Genomic DNA, 15,290 nt, shown 5'->3' with positions numbered 1-15,290 from the left:
AATAATGTTTCTACTTGATGCCTGTTGTTTGTGCTATGTGGATGTTAAATTTGAAATGATGCACATTGATGAGTTAGTTGCATAATTCGAGTTTGTAGAATCTCTTTTAACGTCACTTTCTATCGCATCAGTTTCTTATTAAATATGTAAGACTATGTGTAGTGGTAGCTAAAAGGTGAACACAAGATTGCCACGTCATTTCCATGTGGCTTGGGGGCTCTCACTTGGGACGCTATTAATCCCAGAAGCGGGTAATGTTGCAAATGGGTATTCTGGAATCAACCAGGGCGATTTGAGACACGATTAAGACGTGTAATCTGATGGTCAGGTTAAGGAGGCAAGATTGCGACCCTCGTGACCAAGTTTGATGATCTATGGACAAAAAAGACGGAGACCACTAATGAATTTGTGGCAAAACTCTCAGGTACAGCAACGAAGGCGGCAAATTTAGGGGAGATGATTGAGGAAACTAGGTTGGTCAAGAAATTCCTTAAAAGCCTACCCCGAACTAAGTTAATTTAGATTGTTGCCTCTCTTAAACAAACTTTGGATCTCAAAACTGTTGGGTTTGAAGAAACAGTAGGTTGTTTAAAAGCATATAAGGAGTGGATTATGGAAGAAGACATGCATACCGAGTCCCAAGGTAAGCTTATGCTTCACAAGCATGAGTCGTTAAGTTGTCGGTACAATGATCATGACTCCACTCATGGAGGTGGGCGAGGACAAGGTGGTCGGGGATTGGGGCAAAACGGTGGTCATCAAGAAAATGCCACTAACCTGGAAAACCATTAAGAAAAGGCCTAAAAACGAAACCTCTCAACGGTTCGTTTTTACCGATTGGGTACTTTGTCTCTAAGTGTCCTGACCGTAAACAGAATGTTCAAGGCAAATCAAAATTGACGGAAGCATCCAAGACGATGGTGATGTATGGTACTTGGACGACGGCACGAGTAACGAGACCTTTACTAAACTTAACAAACGAGTCACAAGAAATTGCAAGTTTCTGGGGACGACTCTCTTATTGATATATGCGGCAAGGGTTCGATTTTATTTGAGGCTTAAACTGGAGAACATCGTTTGGTTACGGATGTTTATTTTATACCGAATTTTGAAAGTAGTATTATTAGCCTCGGTCGGGCCTTGAAACACTTGTTATATCCATATAAAAGATAACTACCTTACAATGCAGGACGGACAAGGTAGGTTGTTGATAAAGGTAATTATATCCCCTAATGTGCTATACCAAACAGTTGAAAATTGGTAAAGCAATTAGTTACCTACTGAATTAAAGAAACAAGCTGGTTGTGGCACGCTAGGCTCCACCACTTGAACTTTGAGTCGATAAAGCTAATGGCAGAGAGGGAGAGAGTTATAGATTTTTCTTATTTGTGAAACGTGTAATTCATGGATTGTCTTAATTTGCGCGTTTATATTCTTTAATTGAGTATTTATTTGGCGATTTTGAATTTCGATAATTTGACTGTACTTGTTAAATTTAGAATTTAGAATTCCCTCTAAAGTGGACACTCATGTGATATCTTCATCATTGAATAAATAAACAAATTTTCTTTGAGAGTTCTTTGTGTTTATATCTTTTGCTTCCACTTTGCATTAGTGGCGGTGACAGGCGGTTGTCATAATCCAAACGGGACAATTGATCCTAACCGGAATTGAGCCTTGTTACCTAACGCTAGTCGAGCCATGGTCCTGCGAATGTTTTGCTGTTTCACGTTCCAAACAAATATAGACATATAGTGGCATGTTTTTTGAAACATTATAAAATACAATGAAAAGTGTAAATAATATATTAGCTATTACTTTTTTTAAGTGAAGGTTTTCAAAAGAATGGAAACCAAAAGTGAACTGGATTTATAACGTCGTCTAACTGATTTTTGGTTTGGGCTTAATTGGGTCGAACCGAATACGACTATATTTAGTCTCATATCAAAATTCAAAACCCTGCATTTTTAAAAGAAAAACATGTAGATATCTAATATTAATAAAAAGAAAATATTTAGAGATGATGTGGCAATCTTTTATATGTGGCAAACATGTAGATATCTTTTATATGTGGTAATCTTACGTTCATTCTTGATCTAATCTCTTTTCTCATTCATTCTACCTATCGATGGGTTATGTGGCAAAACCACAAATGGGTTATAATTTCCTTTCTAATTTTTCATCTCATTCATCCTACCTATCCATGGGTCATGAGTCAAAATAATTTTGACAAAATGTTATAATTTTCTTTATAATTCTTTAATCTTGTTTATCCTGTATATTCATGGATCATGAGTCAAAACAATATTAACAAATGAGTTATAATTTTCTTTCTAATTCTCTAATCTCTCATCTCGTTCACCATAGCTATCTATGGGTAATAGGTCAAAACAATTTTGGCAATTGTTGTATACAAATAGATTTTTTCTAATTTGTAAATTTAAGATTATAAACTTCTTATTATCTGTACTATATATATTTTTTTTTCTTTTTACCTTTAATTTTATTCATTTCTTTCAAATAATGGATCTAATTTTTTTTATTATTTGACAAATCCCGTGTAATACACGGGTTCAAAAGCTAGTACATTATAGAATGTACTAGAGAAGTGTATATTATATTTGTTCTAATGTAGTATTATAGGGAGGTGTGTATACATTGTAGAGAGTTTTAGTATCTAGCCAACGGGTCCGTGTTATCTCTATAACCATATTCACATTCGTGTATAGGTGGTTTTTGGTTTTGGCAACTTATTCAGATTGGGTTCGTTATCATTCACAAGTGTTATTTTTGGGCAATTAATAATTTGTGTTTTTGATCGGCAATTATTTTCGTATGGGTTGGGTTATATATTTTCAATATCATTCTCTTTTATTGGGATTTTAGCCGCACAGAGGACCACAATCCACAACCACCGATCGCAAACTACGGTTTAGTTAGATTAGTTTTTTTTTCTTAGGTATACGAAACCAAGCGTGCGTGCACCTGTGGGGGATACGGACTTCTTCCCAGTAGAGGTAGGCCTTCACCAGGGATCAGCATTGAGCCCGTTCCTTTTTGTAAAAGGTAAACAAAATTATTATAGTTTTCTTTAATATGAAGATGTCTAAAAAATTAAATGTTAGTGTACTTTTTAAACATAAACTCTTGATGTAAAGAAAAACAAAACTCGAATATCTTTTCATTTTACAAAGTAATTTTTTTAATAATTAAATTATAAATATATGCTTAAAACTCAATCCATTTTTATAAAATCAATCAATTTATCTATTATTATTTCAACTATTATTATTGTAAATTGTCATATAAATGTATAAATTATAAATATATGCTTTAGATCTATCTATTTATTTTTCGGTTAATTTAGTAAACTCTATATATGTTAAAATGTAATGATAGTATATACCAATATTTTACTATATATTCTAAAATACCTGGTAAAATCCAAAAAATAACAAGTATGATGAATTTATAATCAATACTATATTTAGAACCAATATATTTTTTTCATCAATAGAAGATAATTGATTTTGACGGGAATTTCAAAGTGAGAATTCACCTCAGAATGCCATGTGTCCAGAATTATTTTTTTTATTAGTATAGGTAGATAGGTAGAAGATAAAATACAATAATTGTTTATCATACATTAGGTACAAGAGAACTTATATTCACGAAATTGAGATCACATAATCTCGAAAACATCAACCTATATCCAATTAATCATCAGATAATAAAATTTTGAAAAAAACAAAAAAAAAATCTAAATCGTCAATCGATCAATTTTTTACTGTTCTTAACGAAAAATGTTTTCTGGGCGTAGTTATGGATTGCAAGTGTAATTATGAAAAACTGATTTGGATTTGAGCGTATTGAATTTTAACATTGAGCGTTTTTGTATTTTGCTTGAGCGTGATTTGCATACATAATGTACGCTATGCAATTATTGTAGGATAATTTTCTCTTATTATATGAAGGCTTAAAAGATTTGTTACACAACTTTCACAAGTATTTTTTTTTAACGGCGAATTTCTTTCCTAATCCTTATTGTTTGTGGGACTTGAACCAAATGTTTACCCCTCCAAAACCAATTTGTTTAAAACTTTGTCTTTATCAATGAACTACCACCCAATTGCTTCTCATATTTAAACCGAGATTTTAAGAACCATATTGTTTAGAAAACTTCTTGTAACAAATGAAAGTTTTTCTTCTTATTCCAACCAATCAGTTTTGAGACAAGACAAACATGCTCGAACCTAGAGGTACTAACTGGACTGTATTTGTGGATTGACGGGTCGAAATTGATATGAACCTAAAATGTATGTCAAACACGTGAATAAACCACGGTATGAATATTGAAAGGCTGATTACGACCAGTTTGTAACAAAAAAAGACAAATGTGCATAAAACAATAACTTAACTAAAATAATTATGCCAGTTCTCCTTTATATAAATTGTAACAATTATCTGGTCATTTAACTTATTAAATAAAATCACATTTATAAAAGAAAATGAACAGATTAAATGAGTTAATCAATCAAATCAACCCGTATCCAATCCATTCAGCTAAACATGTTTCTACGTCCGAAGCTGGGCCCACTTATATTTTGTTTATTTTAAAAATGTTTTCATATATTTTTACAAATTTTCAAAGCCTGAGATGAAAATTAAAGTGATCCAACGATGAACATCCAATATGGTTGATATTATTTATAAGACAAAGCGTAGTGGGCGGCATATGTAAGCGACAAGGGCAAGCCCCCCCCCCCCCCTAGCGAGAAGAGGGGCGGCATTCCTTTGTCGCCGGGTTTGAGTTTGGAAATAATAATATTTTAATATGTTATGTGTGTAATATATATATGTATGCATATTGAGGTACAACACAACTACACACGTAAAATGAAAATCACCCCTTTAGTGGCATGGCACCACGGTCGAAAATCGCCACTCCACTACACGTACACATAGGCTAAGTATTTAAAATAATAATAATCCCTCCAGTTCCTCCTCCGTTTAAACTGGGGTGACACAATACAATCAATTAATCATCACGATTCCTCCTCACAACCTCTTTCCGCAATTGTATCTCATCCCTCACACGAACCCATAATTCTAGGTTTCACTCACCTCTTCTAATTCTATTATTATTCATTCCTTCATTTTCTTCATCAATCCAATTCTGCTCTGTAGGTACATTTCGTTCCTTATTCTCTGTTTTTTTTCTAGGTAGATTTTACTTTTACACAATCACCGACAGTTCGAATTGATTATTCGATCCATGTTCATGTACACTCCAATTTAAGCATCGATTTTGAAATGATTAAGCGGTGGACTCTGCATTTGGCATATTTTGGACTACGTGTGTTTTAGGTTTACAGCTTGATTGATAGATTATTAGGATTTAGGCTTCCTGTAAACTGTTCAAAATTACTATAGCCTTTGATTTGCTTATGGAATACATCAATTTGTTTTACTAATCCAAGTTTTAAATTGTGCCTTTGTTGTATTTGTTTATAAAGTGTTATTTTCAGAACCAATAATATGTTGACAACTACAAGGCCACCACTGAATCTTGTACTATTTGTCATATAAGTTGACTAACACACCTTTATAATTAAATATTTTTAAGATTTATATTTAAAGAACATATACCGATAGAATTTTAATTAAATGCATATATTCACATACATTATGATAACATTTATATGCATACATGCGCGTTTTTATATAATTTTTTTGAATATCTCGGAGAGCGGAAATAAAATCAAAGAAAAAGTGGGGAGAGATAAATAAGCATCTGTACATTTCTAAATAACACAAAATCTACATGCCTTATGCAGTTTTCAACATACTATTGCTTATATGTATGTAAACATATATAGGCTATTAACATGGATTATATTAATGCTGAGTTGATTCACATATTCATCCTTCTGTTAACAATCCAGTGTCTTGATACCTGTAAAAGATTCCTTGTTTTGATTGAAATATGTTATGTTCTTTAGTTAGCTAAAGATGGCAGACGGCGAGGATATTCAACCACTTGTTTGTGATAATGGAACTGGAATGGTTAAGGTAATAATAATCACAAATCACAATATCTTCTCTTTAAGTTATATTACCAAACTTTTCAAGTTCATAAACATGAACTGAATCTACAGGCTGGATTTGCGGGTGATGATGCACCACGGGCTGTTTTTCCAAGTATTGTGGGTCGTCCCCGACACACTGGTGTGATGGTTGGAATGGGCCAAAAGGATGCATATGTCGGTGACGAGGCCCAATCCAAAAGAGGTATTTTGACACTGAAATACCCGATTGAGCATGGTATTGTTAACAATTGGGATGACATGGAGAAGATTTGGCATCATACTTTTTACAACGAGCTTCGTGTTGCTCCTGAAGAACATCCCGTTCTTCTTACTGAAGCTCCTTTGAACCCGAAGGCTAATCGTGAGAAGATGACTCAGATTATGTTTGAGACGTTTAACGCGCCTGCTATGTATGTTGCTATTCAGGCTGTTCTTTCCCTGTATGCTAGTGGTCGAACAACGGGTAAGTGTTTATTAGTACAAATGAAGGAGTTTTAGTATCTGTTGAAACGGCACGGGTTATGTTTTGGTTGACCAAGTATCAGTTTTTGTCAACTTCTGATAAAAATAAAAGAATAAATAAATAAAAATTTAGAACACTAATTTACTTGAACCTATTTCTTGGTGTGTTAGTAGTAGTAGGAGTGTGTATGGGTCGGTTTGGGCCCGTTTTGGACTCAAACTGAATGAAAACTGTTTGGTTTTGGTATTTAGAATGGGTCTAGTTCAGTTTTGATTATTTTGGTTTTATCATTTGGGCTTGAAAGTTTTGGAGTGAGAAAAAAAGGCCCAGAATAATGAATTTTAGCCTGAAACATTGGCTTAAAGTTTTGATTTATTGATTAATCAATCGTTATGCATTTGGACCTAAGATTTTGGGATACACCATTTATTAATTTCTTAATAATTACTCAAATTCGGCTTTCGGTTTGCTTCAATTTTTTTTTTGGTTTTTGGTGATAGCAAGACCGAAAATTCGATTTTTGCGTTTTGATAGACCATTTGGTTGTGGTTTTTTCAGTTTTCAATTTTTACCATTTGGGCTTGAAATTTTGAGCAAAAAAATGGAAATAATGAATTTTTGATTGAAACTTTGGGCCTAAATATTTTTTGTTAGTTAATTATTAATTAATTATTGCACATTTGGACCTAAATTTTTTGGGATACACTAGTTATAATTTTTTGTAAATTACTTAAAATCGATTTTTCAAGTAAAGCCGAACTGATAAATGGTTTTGAAAACACAATCATCATCATCATCATCGTACTCAGTTTATCCCACCAATAGCAAAGCTATGGTAGGGTCTGAGGAGGGTAAGATGTAGGCAGCCTTACCTCTACCCCATAGGGATAGAGAGGCTGCTTCCGGTGAGACCCCCGGCTCGATAGTAGTTTTGCATCAAGCCTTGGACATAAGGCACATAGCACTCAATCATCGGGACACCGGCTGATCGGTGCATGTACCCTTATCTTTCAGCTATCAACGCCACTACATGATGCCTGATTAACCTTCCGTCACTTTTAACGTTATTTTCACGAGATTAGTAAAATAACGTCAAAATTAGTGCAATTTCACTTTTGCCCACCCGAGGGTTCACACATATATACATCATATGTGCGCACAACGTTATTGTGTTTTGAAAACACAATAAACCAAGTTATTCATTGAATTCGATTATTTCAGTTCGGTTACGTCAATTATTCCAGTTATTTCAGTTATATTGCCACGTATGCACGCCACCTTCACAACACTACTCACAGTTACTATCATTTATGAACCCGTGTAGGTATCGTCTTGGACTCGGGAGATGGTGTGAGTCACACAGTCCCAATCTACGAAGGTTACGCACTCCCACACGCCATCCTCCGTCTAGACTTAGCCGGACGTGACCTTACTGACGCCCTGATGAAAATCCTAACTGAACGTGGTTACTCTTTCACCACATCAGCTGAACGGGAAATTGTCCGAGACATGAAAGAAAAGCTAGCCTACATAGCCCTGGACTATGAGCAAGAGCTTGAGACTTCCAAAACCAGCTCTGCTGTGGAGAAAAGCTATGAGCTACCCGACGGGCAGGTCATAACCATTGGAGCCGAGCGGTTCAGGTGCCCAGAAGTTCTGTTCCAGCCATCAATGATCGGGATGGAAGCTGCAGGTATTCATGAGACTACTTACAACTCTATCATGAAGTGTGACGTGGATATTAGGAAGGATCTGTATGGAAACATTGTGCTTAGTGGTGGTACAACTATGTTCCCTGGCATTGCTGACAGGATGAGTAAAGAGATAACTGCTTTGGCCCCGAGTAGCATGAAGATTAAGGTTGTCGCCCCACCTGAGAGGAAGTATAGTGTCTGGATTGGTGGGTCTATCCTTGCTTCACTCAGCACCTTCCAGCAGGTTTGTTTTCTTTAATGTTTTGGCTAAAGAAACACTACTGACACACTATCCACATACTATTGATAATATACGGTCCCATATAACATTTTTCCCATGGGAAAATGTATACGATCCCGTATAACTAAAAATAAGTTTTCATACGAGTCTGTATAATTTTATGCTACCTGTATGATATAGTGGAAGATGTTTATACGGTCTGTATGATATGACTGAAGCTGACTAATGAGACTGTGCTGTGGTGGATGGCCACTTAGTGAAAATATTTTAAAAATGATTATTTATTTAATAATTATGGTTTGAGTGCAGATGTGGATAGCCAAGGCAGAGTATGATGAGTCTGGTCCGTCGATCGTGCATAGAAAGTGCTTCTGATTTGCTATGCAATTGGGATGGCGTATGCTGCTTGCGTATATTTTTATTATTATATTTCAATCTAAAAATATATGATTTGTGAAATTGTTTCAATGTGACAAGACTACTATTGATGTATTATACGTTCTTTGATTCTTTGATTTTTATATGGTTTTTAGATTACTTGATGATTTGTTGATTTCATAATAATCTTGATTGTGATTGAAGTCGGCAATGCTTGTTTAAGGAGCTAATGGCGGTGATTACTGGGCCTATGCTCGATTATAAGTGAAACTGATAAGTTTCATCAAGTATTGCGCATAATCGTAATCAAACTGAACAGATTTATGTTCATAACCTGTTAACTGCGCTATGCGGTTTTACTTGAAACAAGGTTAAGGAGAGGACAACCTCAACCCAGTTCCCTTGATTTAATTGTGTGGCAGATTAGCCTACAACTAAGAAAATGCCAATGATCATCTAATTTCTTTGTTTAAAACTCCATTACATTCAATTTATCTTTGATCTATACAAGATTACAACCTTGCCAGTTGTTCCTTGTATATTATTATGCCCAATTTCTCCCACTTTAGTCAAGATCAAACTTATTTTATTTTCTACGTTGATCATATCAAAATCGTTCATTAGAAGTAGAGGATGCAAGAAATTCTATTTGGGGCGTCACGTCGTTTGTTTAATTTTCTATTTGAAGTGGAATAGTTGAGTTTTGCATTGTTCCACCTAAGGGTGGCAAAACAATCCCAAATGGGTTGTTTTGGGTCAATTTGGATAATTTTTAAAATTGAGATGGGTCAGGATAGATCAAAAGAATTTTACAAGAAGGTCACGATGGGTTGGATAGATGCTAGTGACTTTTGGTTATAGGTTAGAATGGGTTTGTTTATGGGTTAGAATTGACTAAAACAAGCTTTATTCAATTTTATTTCAAACAAAACCCACGCAACCGAATAGAAACCGAGAAATCAAAACCGAAACCATTGAAACTGAACATATACCGAAACTGACCGAAATGAAAAAAAGCAAAACCGAAGCAAAAAAAGAAACCGAAAAAAAACCGAACCTGAGCCGAAACGAAACTGAGTTTTTTTTTTTATTTTATGAACGAGGAAGACGGGGGAACATTTTAATTGTTTTACTTTTTGCATTTTCGATTTATATTTTAAGTTATTAGTTTTTTATTAATTTTTTGAATATTTTTTTGAAGGGTTTTGAAACCCTTTGTATTTTAGTATTTGTTTAGTTCAAGATGAGTTAACTTTACCCAGCTTGACCCATACCCATCCTAAAACGAATAAAACCGAGAAATCAAAACCGAACAAAAACTGAAAACATTGAAACCGAATAGATACGAAACGAAAAAAAGCAAAAATGAACCGAAAAAAAACCGAACCTGAGCCGAGATGAAACCAATTTTTTTTTTATGAACGAGGAAAACGGAAGAAACATTTTAGTTGTTTTACTTTTTGCGTTTTCGATTTATATTTTGAGTTATTATTTTTTTATTAATTTTTTTGAATATTTTTTTGAGTGGTTTTTAAAACCCATTGCATTTCAACCTTTACTTGGGTCAAGATGGATTAACTTGACCCATACCCATCCTAATCCTCTATTTTAAAAATCCATCCTGACCCATACCCATCCTGATCCAAACCCATTCTAACCCATCACCCAAATCCAACCCAACCCACTCATATTGCCACCTTTAGTTCCACCCAGAAAATGGGATTGTTCAATTATGTTTTGCATTGTTCCACCTGTAATTAGATATAGAGAGAATTGCATATTCCCCCTTCCAAACACAATATGAACAAACATAATGGCCTAAAGCGGAAGCATGATAACTACTAAATAAAGATAATATCAGCGTCGGGCATCTTAAGCTCGATCAATACATTAGATGTTACAACAAAAGAATAATCAATCTCAACAAAACAACTGCATGTACTGTGCTTTGGTCAACACTAGCCGCCTTGTTCTGTTCATCCGAGCTTAAGAAAGATACTTACATGACCCTTTACCTGACAAATTAAATTAGAACCCGGTTAGTTAAACATGATACCACTGGGCCTTTCAAAAAGAAAACAATTTTACATAAAACAATTTTACATGATAATGAAAAAGCTAAATTAACTTGCACAATTTTGGCCCAACCTACATGTGCCACGGGTAGTCAAGATGAGCTTAGCCGCTCAAGACAGACTCAGTAAAACCTCATACCGAGCTGAGCTTAAATGAGTTCAAGTCTTACAGTAGAGCTCAATAATAAGAGCTTTTAGTGTACAGAAACGACTAGGCTCGTGAGCCTAAAAGAACATATTTTTATAAATACATATTTTTTTATTTATATGGTAAATATATAATTACGTAAAAAAAATTTATATAGAAAACAAGCAAACAATGTTATTAAGTTATATAGAAAATTATAATTATAAACTCGAGTTGTAAAAATAAAACTCGAATCATGTAGAACTAGAGCTCTTTTAAGTTAAGCAAGCAAAGCACCAGAGCTCGATCTGGGCTTACATGTCCGGTTCATTTACTTACTCTATGGACCAAATGACAATCAACGGAAAATAAAAAGAACTTACTTGGATCACTGAAGGTGATGACTCCAGATTTAGCAAAATCACAATTGAAGTCGTTACGGCCATTGGTCTGATAGAAAGAGTTCATAACATATGCTGCATGAGCCCGCACATTATTTGGCTGGAAGCAGGCCCCACCGGCCTGAATGGGCCTGCAATCAGTACCATGACTGCAGACATAGTCTATGTTGGACTGGAGTGCGGCGGTAGAGACATTTGGTTTAGGCACACACCACTTTTTTCCCTTAGCCGGTGCTGCTGGCTCTAATGATGGGCCTGTTGGCTCTTTCTGTGTCAAACAACAAAATAAGCAACATGTACAACAGTTAATGAACAAGCTATATGCTGTCATGCACAGCCGATAAAGCCAAATTATTGTAAGTTAAACTTATTAAACTTTATTGTAACTTATACTGGCAATCCCTCTTTAAGTCTATGAAAACAACATCATGACAAAAATAATAATGGCAGTAGACTTGAGGGCAAAAGCATCAGTGGAGCTGGCGGAGCCTGGAGAGGAAGCATGGCGGCCGGTGGTGGTGGGAGGGCGGAAGGAAGGTTCCGGTGCATAAGTGGGAGCAAGCATTGGTGGCAGAGAAGGAGCCTGGTTGGTCGAGAAAAGTGAATATTAGAATAATGGGGCGTTACCATCACTCAAGCTAATTATTTTTATAAAAGTGTTAGGTAAATGCATATTATTATTTTATGAATAAAAACATGACAGAATCATGGGACCGTGACCTGGCGTCACATGTAGTTTGTAGGGTCATTTGGTAACGTTGGTGCCGTGCCGTTGGCGAAAAGTGGTATTAAACTAATAACAACAAGAAGTAAAAATAATAGAGAAGCACATAGGATTTAAATAGTCCAAACTGCCACCCACCCCATAATAATCTATATTAGTTTTACTTACACGGCAGTAATCTATATTAGTAATATGATCGATAAGACTCTTAGCTTTTACTTTGGTGGACAAAAGCAATCCTACTCTTAACGAATATTAACTATGCCCGACCTTGATAATATGTGATATTAGGATTGCCATTGCCAACAAATTAGAAATTAGAAGTTCATTGATCACATTGTTACGAATTACTATACCCACAGGCCACAACTCGTAATTTAAATTATTAAAATTCAACTTTTTATAATAATAATTAATAGTGAATTGTTTTGACTAATAAAAGTAAAAGGAAAAAAAAGTTTAGTTTGTCAAAATCCATCAAACTTTCGGCAGATCAGAGGCATCTATCCGCCACGTACAAACACCTCTTCAATGAAAATTCGACACGTGTAAAGGCCAATAGTAAAGAAAGGCAATTAATAATTTACAGTAACCGTCGGTAAAAACAAATAGTAACTAATCAAATAGTAACTAATAGTTTACCTGTGGTCCTCTTAAGATCCCGATGTCATACGCTGGAGTAAAATCCGGCCTGAAGAGCCCAAAGTTCTTCTCATCCAACGACGGTCCTTTCAGATTCTCATTAAACAACGAAAATATGTACGTCTTGAACTTCCTTCCGGGCATTAACGGCGTCCCAACACCGGAGGCTACTTTTTTCAGCAGCCCGTCGTTGTAGGCCGCCGCATTCACAGGATTGGCGTGCGTGTTTTGTGGGTCCCCACCTGATGGCCACCCTGTCTCCGCCACTATAATTTCCACATTTGGGTAACCCAGTTTTTTCATTGACACGTAGACCGCGTCCAGTAGCTGATCCAACTGGTTGGTGTACCTATTGTTTATTATTCATCAACATAATTAACTTTACTAAAACATAAAAAAATTAATAAACTTTTTTAAAATAAACATAAATTTAACAAAATTTTCTAAAGGTTATAAAATATTTATAAAGTTTATTAAAAAAGAATTATAAAGTTTCTTTAAAAAAAACAAAATAACTGTTCTAAAATATTAAAAAATAATAATAATAATAAACTTTTCTAAAAAAACAAATTAACTGTCATAACATATTTTTCAAAAAACTATCATAACATATAAAAACAATAATAACCTTTTCTAAAAATTTTAAAAAATATTTACAGACTTACCTAAATATCAAAATAAAAACTAATAATCTGTTCTAAAAATTATAAAAAAAAAAACCATAACTTTTGGACGAATGAACTTAAAAAAGTTTATAACTTCTAATTTGTGAAAAAATAGAATTAATTTTTTATACATTTTAGTACAAATTTAAAAGATAATAGTTTTTTCTAAAATAAAAAAAATTTAAAAAGCCTTTCTAAAAATTTAAAAAAAAATGTACAAACCTTTCTGAAATGAATATTAATAAACTTTTCGATAAAAAATTACCAATTTTCTAAAATATGTAAAAAAAAACTAATAAACTTTTATTCAAAACTATAAAGAAATAAAAATTAAAAAATATTTCCAAATATATATTTAAAAATTACAGCTGTGAGATCTGAAAATGTAAAAGAGAGGAAAGTAATATTATATTATAATCCGAATAAAGAAATAAGCCCAATAATTGCCTTTTTTCCGGTAGCATTATCAAACAACCCAGCGTTAGGCTTAAACAAGCAAAAATCAGCATACGCCGGCGAATACCCGAAATACGTATACGGGTTAACCATAAACCCGGCTTTCGTCTTCCTCAAGAACTGCAACATCGGCGCAAGATTACCCACATCCCACCCGGGTCTAAACGACGCGTTACTGGGCGGGTTAGACTCCAGCAGAATCCCAAGCGAATGCGGACTGGAAACCTTAACATCGGTAATCCCGGACCTCACCAAGGCCGCGTGGAGCACCTTCATGGCGGGTACGAGGTTGTCGACGAGGTTCTGTGGGCCCCAGTGGAGGACCTCGGTGCCGACACAGATGTAGTGGAACTTGGTGGTGCGGTTTGATATGGGTGTTGACCCAGCGGATGGCGTTGCGTGGGTTGGTTAGGTACGGGATGTCGCCGTTGGGGACGGTGACGGTGAGGAGGATGGTGGTGATGACGTCGAAGATTTTGACTTTGTCGATGGTGGTGCGGGTTTGGAGGAAGTGGGCGACTTGGGTGTGGGATGGGAGGTTGTCGGCTACGGTGTCGATGGAGTGATCGGAAGGACGAAAAGGTTCATGGTTTGGGAGTAATGAGAAATGAGAGAAAAAGGTGGGTTTTGTAGGGGGTTGTGGAGTGTTGACCGTTGTGAAAGTGAAAATGGGTGGGGTTGATGGTTTTGTGGAGAATAGGATTTGTTTGAAATGCGACACCGCGTAACAAAACGTGTTGTTTTCCGCTAGGTTTGTGTTTTTTTTAATGAATAAATATATAATGTTGGTTACTATATCACTCTAGATGTTGTGGTACTGTGCTGAGGCGTTTTGGTTGGCACATCACCTCTTTTAGTAGTGGTTAGTTATATATCATGTCGTGATGTTAAGGGGATGGCGTTGTAGAGGAGTTCTTATCCTATTAACCAGCGTTAGATGGGAAATGCAGGCTCTATTCATAAAGTTGCTCTTCACTTGACAGACATGCTGATGAGTTTAACAACCAGACTTAACAGAGTCAGGCTTAACTGTGAGTGAAATGAAACCACATGGACGAAAATCACATATTTAAAACTATTGAACTAAAACCACATTTTTAGACAAACCACAGTTTACTCTTTAATTTACTCTTTAATTTAAGTACTTCTATATTTATATTTTTCATTTTTGTATTGCCTAGTTTAAGAAAAAAAAAATACATAATATAATTTGAAGTTAATGGTAGTTAACTCCCAACTCGATACTTAAGAGGTGGGCTCATTAAAGCCCTGACACCTACGTGATGTCACATCTCAACTTAAGGCGGAAATGCTGAGGCGTGATCCGATTGCTCA

The 15,290-nt window shown here is 35.1% G+C and overlaps 2 protein-coding genes across 2 annotated transcripts; one reads left to right on the top strand and one right to left on the bottom strand.

The window, feature by feature from the left end:
• Nucleotides 1–5,911: 5,911 nt before the first annotated feature.
• On the top strand, nucleotides 5,912–8,862 carry LOC143563263 (actin-like). Its single transcript, XM_077050848.1, has 4 exons — nucleotides 5,912–6,072; nucleotides 6,159–6,552; nucleotides 7,877–8,490; nucleotides 8,797–8,862. Exons 1-4 carry the CDS (start codon nucleotides 6,013–6,015, stop codon nucleotides 8,860–8,862), a joined length of 1,134 nt encoding a protein of 377 aa, XP_076906963.1. The 5' UTR covers nucleotides 5,912–6,012.
• A 1,989-nt stretch (nucleotides 8,863–10,851) lies between these two features.
• On the bottom strand, nucleotides 10,852–14,084 carry LOC143563273 (glucan endo-1,3-beta-glucosidase-like). The gene is made up of 5 exons (XM_077050855.1): nucleotides 13,947–14,084; nucleotides 13,866–13,876; nucleotides 12,835–13,183; nucleotides 11,451–11,736; nucleotides 10,852–10,880 (listed from the first exon to the last, which is right to left on the bottom strand). The coding sequence occupies exons 1-5, from the start codon at nucleotides 14,082–14,084 to the stop codon at nucleotides 10,852–10,854; spliced, it is 813 nt and encodes a 270-aa protein (XP_076906970.1).
• Between the last annotated feature and the right edge of the window lie 1,206 nt (nucleotides 14,085–15,290).

The sequence above is a fragment of the Bidens hawaiensis genome, unplaced genomic scaffold (genome assembly GCF_021521415.1).
Source record: "Bidens hawaiensis isolate Kalapana, Puna unplaced genomic scaffold, B.hawaiensis_p1.1 tig00021347_1, whole genome shotgun sequence".
Lineage (NCBI taxonomy): Eukaryota > Viridiplantae > Streptophyta > Magnoliopsida > Asterales > Asteraceae > Bidens > Bidens hawaiensis.
Note: the sequence above shows the minus strand (reverse complement) of the source record. Positions and strands in the feature narration are given on the sequence as shown.

What these genes read in the sequence shown, in the direction of transcription:
- LOC143563263 (XM_077050848.1), top strand. Translation starts at nt 6,013, where the DNA reads ATGGCAGACGGCGAGGATATTCAACCACTTGTTTGTGATAATGGAACT. An exon ending in TGCTAGTGGTCGAACAACGG is followed by an intron (nt 6,553 to 7,876) that starts GTAAGTGTTTAT and finishes GAACCCGTGTAG; the next exon opens with GTATCGTCTTGGACTCGGGA. An exon ending in CACTCAGCACCTTCCAGCAG is followed by an intron (nt 8,491 to 8,796) that starts GTTTGTTTTCTT and finishes GTTTGAGTGCAG; the next exon opens with ATGTGGATAGCCAAGGCAGA.
- LOC143563273 (XM_077050855.1), bottom strand. Translation starts at nt 14,084, where the DNA reads ATGTTGCAGTTCTTGAGGAAGACGAAAGCCGGGTTTATGGTTAACCCG. An exon ending in GGATCTTAAGAGGACCACAG is followed by an intron (nt 11,737 to 12,834) that starts GTAAACTATTAG and finishes TGTTTGACACAG; the next exon opens with AAAGAGCCAACAGGCCCATC. An exon ending in CATCACCTTCAGTGATCCAA is followed by an intron (nt 10,881 to 11,450) that starts GTAAGTTCTTTT and finishes TTAATTTGTCAG; the next exon opens with GTAAAGGGTCATGTAAGTAT.